The following is a 6,821-nucleotide window of genomic DNA, read 5'->3' as shown; positions in this document are numbered from 1 at the left end:
CAATCTTAAGTGCCTCATATGATTTTTAAGATAAAACCACACCCAACTCAGCTACTGATTAACACCAGAGATGATTTCCTGTCACAATCAGGAATCAGTTGAATCATATTTGATCAGAGGCTAAAGTAGAAGCACAGAGCTAATCTGTGGCCAAAGTGAGAGAGTGAAACCTGAATGCATGCTCTTTGTCTCCCTCCACAGCTGCTTTGCCGATTTACATCAGGCAAGGCTTTCTGGAGGCACTGTCAATGCTAAGAAAAAGGAAAAGATGAAAATCCTTCAAACAGTCAAGCGCTGTCTCTCCGTTGTCAATGAGGACTATGAGGACGACGGTGAACAGGTAAGATATTATATGCTAAAAGACTCACTTAACAATAAACCTGGGACACGTGACAATCTTTTTCCTTAGCTCTGTTTCATTTGGTAGTTGTTGATGTATTTCTGTTTCTTTCCCATTCTTCTCTTAGGATGCCCATGAATTGTGTGCTCCTCCTCTTTCAGCTGAAGGAGGAGGGTATGGCATGAAAGGGCTCCCCAGAGCCATACACCTGCCCCGTGAAGCAGTTAGAATTCAAGCTGAAGACTTTCCGTACCTGCACCAGGTAACAGCTGTCATTTGTATATGGTGTACCTTGATGTCTTCATCACATTTGTGAGGAGGTTTAAATGTCAGCATAACATGCAGGATACAGAGGTAAAGCATTAAGATAGTTAGTGTGTAGAGGGATCAAAAGGTTTGTGATGGAGAAGCTGATGCATTTCTCTCCGTACCTCTGAAGCTGTGGAGTTATAGTGTATGGTCAGGAGGATACAATCACCTGTCACTGAACCTGAGCCAAGACCTGACACACAGCCTGGACCTCTACTTTAAGGTCAGCACTTAGCTTCAACCAAGAGTTAGTGATTATGTCAGAGGAACACTATCATTAATGTCATAATTGTATTGCTATTGCTTTGTTACCTAGCCATCTGCGTTAGAGTGTGCATGCAGGGTGTGCTCAGGCAGCATGGCATCTGTGACTAGGCACTTCCTCACGCGGCCCCGGTGAGTCCCCCCATCACCATCTCAGATTACAATTGACAGTCCTGATCTAACTCACCAAACTGGGTTATTGATTTGACTACAAGACTGATGCCTTTGTCTGTGTGAATGCCTGCCTGGTCGTCTGTGTATGTGAATGCCTGCCTGGTCGTCTGTTTACGTGACTGCCTGCCTCTGTCCGTCTGTCTGTGTGTGTGAATGCCTGTCTGTCTCTGAGCAGGGTCCTAATGCTTCATATCAAGCGGTTTACTGCAGGCAACTGGGAGCCAGAGAAGGTGGATGATCCCATAGCCATCCCTGCAGAACTGACCCTCCCAGCCGTATGTGGGGCGACAGCCCCTGTCCAGCATGGAGCCAGGTTGGTTTAGACTCTGTTTGGGGACATTGCACATTGGGTAGCCAACACACACCATGATTTTCACACACTAGATATGTATTTTCAATGCCATCAATTTACACAGGGCAAGCTCCATGGGGAAAAACAACATGGACAACACACCTGCAAACTCCCCGAAAGGCACCCTTGATAGACCAGTAGGACATTGTGTTACTGACATCATGCAGAACACTCTCTCATGAAACAGGACTATTGAGGAAAGCAAGTCAGAAGCTGAAGTTAAGAGTATATTTGTTGATAGGTTTCCACTTCACTTTCTGGTTTGCATTTACACTATATTTGATATACCCCCACCAGCTTCAAATTCCTCTGACCAGCTAGAGAAACCAGCTGACAGTGAGAAAGAGCAGCAGGCAGCCCGCTGTGGTGAGGAGAGAGAGAGGGAGAGAGAGAGAGAAATAGAGAAAGAGAGAGAGAGATAGAAAAATAGATAACAGATAATTCCATCCAGTTGAGATAGTGGGCGGATCAAGATAAGGCAGTTATAGAAGCCACCCCTATCCTGTAGACAAAATAACAATCCTATTATTAAATGTGTTTCTTTACAGAGACACCAGCCAGACAATATCTACAAATTGTCAAGTGTGATCTCACATCTGGGAGACAACATGTGTACAGGTAAATGCACGCACGCCACACACAATTCTGAAAGCTTAATGTACACTCTATTCTGTTTTCCCTTGTTCCCTAGGCCACTACATCAGTGCTGTTTTGGGACAGCAGTGGCAGTGGGTGGCTCTGCCTGGATGACGCACATGTCTCGAGGACAGATGAGGCCACTGTGCTGAGGGCAACGGCACAGACTGCCTACATCCTGTTCTATGTCTGCAGGTAAGGCTCTAGCCCACACATTTGAGAAGAATGCCACAAATGGAGTCAATCACGACAATGAGTCATCAAGAAAAAAAAAATTGTTCAAAGCTAGAAAGATGATTAATTGACCACGCATTAAGAGCTATCCCTTTAACCTGTAATCCCTCTGTATGTGTTATTTTCCAGACATTGTATGTACATGTAAGATCTCCCTGTCATTTCTCATTGTAGTGGAGCAGGTGAAGGAGACCAGGCCCCTCACTACTAGGAGAAGCACTAGGAGAACCCATCGTTAGGGGCACAGCGCTAAGGGACCACCTGGAGTAGCACCTACCGCACACCAAGAAACATCAGATTCATCGAATTAGGATGCCCTAGACCACCATCAAGCTGCCTTAGACCACCATCAAGCTGCCTTAGACCACCATCAAGCTGCCTTAGACCACCATCAAGCTCCCCTAGACCACCATCAAGCTGCCCTAGACCACCATCAGGCTGCCCTAGACCACCAGAAGAAACAGCCTACATCACTGTAGGCTATCCACTGTATGTTTACAATTATATAAATATAAAACATCTCACCTACCTAGTGCAATTCATTTTCCTTTACTGTACATGGTAGTTAATAACTGTACCTACAGTGCATTCAGAAAGTATTCAGACCCCTTGACTTTTTCCACATTTTGTTAAGTTACAGCCTTATTCTAAAATGGATTAAATTGTTTTTCTTCTCATCAATCTACCCCATAATGACAGCAAAAACAGGTTTTTAGAATTTTTTGCAAATTTATAAAGAAAACAAAAAGCTTAACTATCACATTTACATAAGTATTCAGACCCTTTACTCAGTACTTTGTTGAAGCACCTTTGGCAGCGATTACACCCTCGAGTCTTCTTGGGTATGACGCTACAAGCTTAGCACACCTGTATTTGGGGAGTTTCTCCCATTCTTCTCTGCAGATCCTCTCAAGCTCTGTCAGGTTGGATGGGGAGAATCGCTGCACAGCTATTTTCAGGTCTCCAGAGATGTTCAATCAGGTTAAAGTCTGGGCTCTGGCTGGGCCACTCAGAGACTTGTCCCCAAGCCACCCCTGCGTTGTCTTGGCTGTGTGCTTATGGCCATTGTCTTGTTGGAAGTTGACCCCTTCGCCCCAGTCTGAGATCCTGAACGCTCTGGAGTTGGTTTCATCAAGCATCTCTCTGTACTTTGTGCCGTTCATCTTTCCCTCGATTCTGACTAGTCTCCCAGTCCCTGCTGCTGAAAAACATCCCCACAGCATGATGCTGCCACCACCATACTTCACCGTAGAAAGGGTGCCAGGTTTCCTCCAGATGAGACGCTTGGCATTCAGGCCAAGGAGTTCAATCTTGTTTCTCATGGTCTGAGAGTCTTTAGGTGGCTTTTGGCAAACTCCAAGCGTGCTGTCATATGCCTTTTGCTGAGAAGTGGCTTCCGTCTGGCCACTCTACCAGAAAGACCTGATTGGTGGAGTGCTGCAGAGATGGTTGTCCTTCTGGAGGGTTCTCCAATCTCCACAGAGGAACTCTGGAGCTCTGTCAGAGTGACCATCAGGTTCTTGTTCACCTCCCTGACCAAGGCCTTTCTCACCTGATTGCTCAGTTTGGCCAGGCAGCCAGCTCTAGGAGTCTTGAGGTTCCAAACTTCTTCAATTTAGGAATGATGGAGGACAATTCCTTCGACCTCATGAAACTGGCTCTCATGAGGACCGCAACAGGAAAGGAAGACCCAGAGTTACGCTTAGTGGGAAAGGAAGACCCAATCGGGTGATTGTGGAGGCCAAGTCATCTGATGCAGCACTCTATCACTCTCCTTCTTGGTCAAATAGCCCTAACACAGCCTGGAAGTGTGTTGGGTCATTGTCCTGTTGAAAAACAAATGATAGTCTCACTAAGCGCAAACCAGATGTGATGGCGTATCTCTGCAGAATGCTGTGGTAGCCATGCTGGTTTCCTTTAGTAGTGGTTCTCTTTGCAGCAATTCGACCATGAAGGCCGGATTCATGCAGTGTCCTCTGAACAGAGGACACTGCTTGGTTTTTGTTCTGACATGCACTGTCAACTGCGGGACCTTATATAGACAGGTGTGCCTTTCCAAATCATGTACAAGTATTTCTGGTTTTTATTTTGTATAAATTTGCTAGAATGTCTAAAAACCTATCTTCACTTTGTCATTATGGGGTATTGTGTGTAGATTGATGCGGATTTGCAATTTTTTTAATCCTTTTTGAATAAGGCTGTAACGTAACAAAATGTGGAAAAAGTCAATGGGTGTGAATACATTCCGAATGCACTGTATAAGAGGCAATCTCTATCATTCATTCATGTTGAGTAAAAAGTGGAAAAAGTTAATAATATTAAAACAATATTGTGGTGTCTGTGCACAGTCTATCTACGCACTCCCTCAGGATTTGAATGTAACCACAAATACAATAAAGTAATGGAGCAATGAATGGCAATGTAACAGACCATACATCACTGATCAGTTTTGGAAGACAGTCTTGACCCACAACTACTGTGGGAAAAGACTAAGAGGACATCAGAGCTGGGGGCTCTGCGACTGGAGGTGTGGGCTCCTCTGGGGGGATAGGGATGGCTGCAGGGGCCGGGCCCGCAGACGACCCAGAGTCCTGGACAGGGGCCTTGGGTGCATCTGAGGAAGGTGTTGAAGCAGCTGTGGCAGACTTTGCCTAGTTCCAGAGGAGATATAAACAGGCTATTACTGTCATCTATGCAGACAATCATGTAACCCAAAACAGGTGGGTGCAGCTCATTATGAGCCATAGTAAAATGGATTAGGGAAATGTACCTTCGATACCTAACTACAACGAAATTCTTCTCGTCAATTTCGTAGTCTTTAATAGGTGTGTCATCTTGCAGGATTTTGCCAGCATATATGAGCTTCTGTCCAGACACTGGGAAGTTATCTTTCCCCCTCTCTGCTTCTATCTTCTCCTTCAGTGCCTTCACCTGTTGAAACCAAAAATAAGCTGTTCAGCCTTGCTTTAATTGTTAAACACAGTGCAACCAAAAAGTTGCTCGCTAACACTGACTGTTTGAATTTGCCCAACTTTTTACATTGCGGTTTACCTTACATGATGTAGCTAGCTAGCCATTTCACTCGTTATGACCTAGCTAGTAAATGTCTGCTAGAATATTGCTGATTAATCGTCCAACTAGACTTGCATAGACCTAAAATAGATAACGTAGTTAGCTAGCTAGCTAGTAATATGGCTGTCTAGCTAACGCTAGATAGTTTGGCTTAAGCTGACATTAACGCGATGATGGATAACTAACGTTGGCTAGTCATCGTAGCAAGCTGATGTTTTAGCGGAGAATAATTTACCTAGCTAGCTAATAATGAGACTCAACATTAGATTAGCAAATTGACACACAAACATTAGGACCCTTTGCAAGCTAGGTTTGCTAGGCTATGTGTAATATTCATATGTGAATACATACTGAATTGATAATTGGATGCATTTTACCGCCGTATCATACTGTGCTGGTGATTGGGTTAAGACCACCCGACGGTTGAGGTCATGGTCGTTGAGTCGTGGTTTGGAGATAGGCGAACATGCAGTGGTAGCTAGTTATAAAGAGTTTATGTTAAGAAACATCCTGTAGTTCTGCGTTTTATTATTTTGTACAAAGCGTACAAAACAAGACATGTGTCAGAGTAATGGTCTTAAAATATGGATTTTTCTGGAGTTCCTTCACCTCGAATGGACTGGGAGTCCTACAAACTTACCCGATGCATGGCGTAAGTACAAACAGCATGTAAGCTAAGTGTTCACAGGGTCCTCTGAAAGGCAAGAGGAGGAAGAGGAAAAGTGTAGCTACCTGCTCCTCTGGATCGGTGAAAAAGGGAGAGATATTTACAACCACTGGACACTTATACCGAGGCTGTGAATCAAAGGTACTGAAAACATACTACGATCGTTTTGAAGCATATTTGTGCCGAAGACGAAGTACAATTTTCGCTAGGGTACAAATTGCCAGTAGAAAGTACAGGGAGCTAGCGAGTTTTTTGAACAGTTTGTGACTGAGCTGCGTCTGCTTGTGAAAGACTGTGATTATGCAACAAGGATGAGATGGTCAGGGACCGTATTGTATTTGGTAATACCACTCACCGCGATTGAGAGAGAACGTTTGAATGTTGGATCTGAGCTAACGCTAGACCAAGCTATCGACATAGCCAGATCTCACGAGCTAGCACAGGCTCAGATGAAAACCATTTCGCAGCCGCCAGCACTGAGCGCATCACGTGAAACAAGCAGTGCAACGCAGTCAGACATCAAGCACACCTCCGGTGCCCAGAGAGCGCGTTTCAGAACGGAGAGAGACATAACTCCAAAACAGAGCGACACAGACTCAAAACGCCCCAAAACATGTGGATATTGTGGATACAAAGTGCATGGCGAACAAGGAAATTGCCCAGCTAAAGGCAAACAGTGTACTAAATGTGGTAAATGGAATCACTTTGCAAAAGTGTGCAGAGCTTACCGTGGAAAAACAGTACACACAGTGAGTGAAGATGAAATGTCAATC

General features: G+C 44.7%; 1 protein-coding gene across 3 annotated transcripts in view; it reads left to right on the top strand.

Annotated features, from left to right (window-relative positions):
- The first annotated feature begins 6,016 nt into the window (after positions 1 to 6,016).
- The window catches only part of LOC115200759 (ubiquitin carboxyl-terminal hydrolase 29-like), a 14,095-nt gene continuing 13,290 nt past the window's right edge, over positions 6,017 to 6,821 (top strand). For all 3 annotated transcript variants that reach the window (XM_029763924.1, XM_029763921.1, XM_029763917.1), the window contains exon 1: positions 6,017 to 6,033. In XM_029763924.1, the coding sequence (XP_029619784.1) occupies positions 6,025 to 6,033 (9 nt within the window). In that variant the 5' untranslated portion in view covers positions 6,017 to 6,024. The remainder of the gene's footprint in view (positions 6,034 to 6,821) is intronic.

Source organism: Salmo trutta, chromosome 1 (assembly GCF_901001165.1).
Source record: "Salmo trutta chromosome 1, fSalTru1.1, whole genome shotgun sequence".
In the NCBI taxonomy this organism is placed as follows: domain Eukaryota; kingdom Metazoa; phylum Chordata; class Actinopteri; order Salmoniformes; family Salmonidae; genus Salmo; species Salmo trutta.
This window is presented reverse-complemented; position numbering and strand designations above follow the sequence as displayed.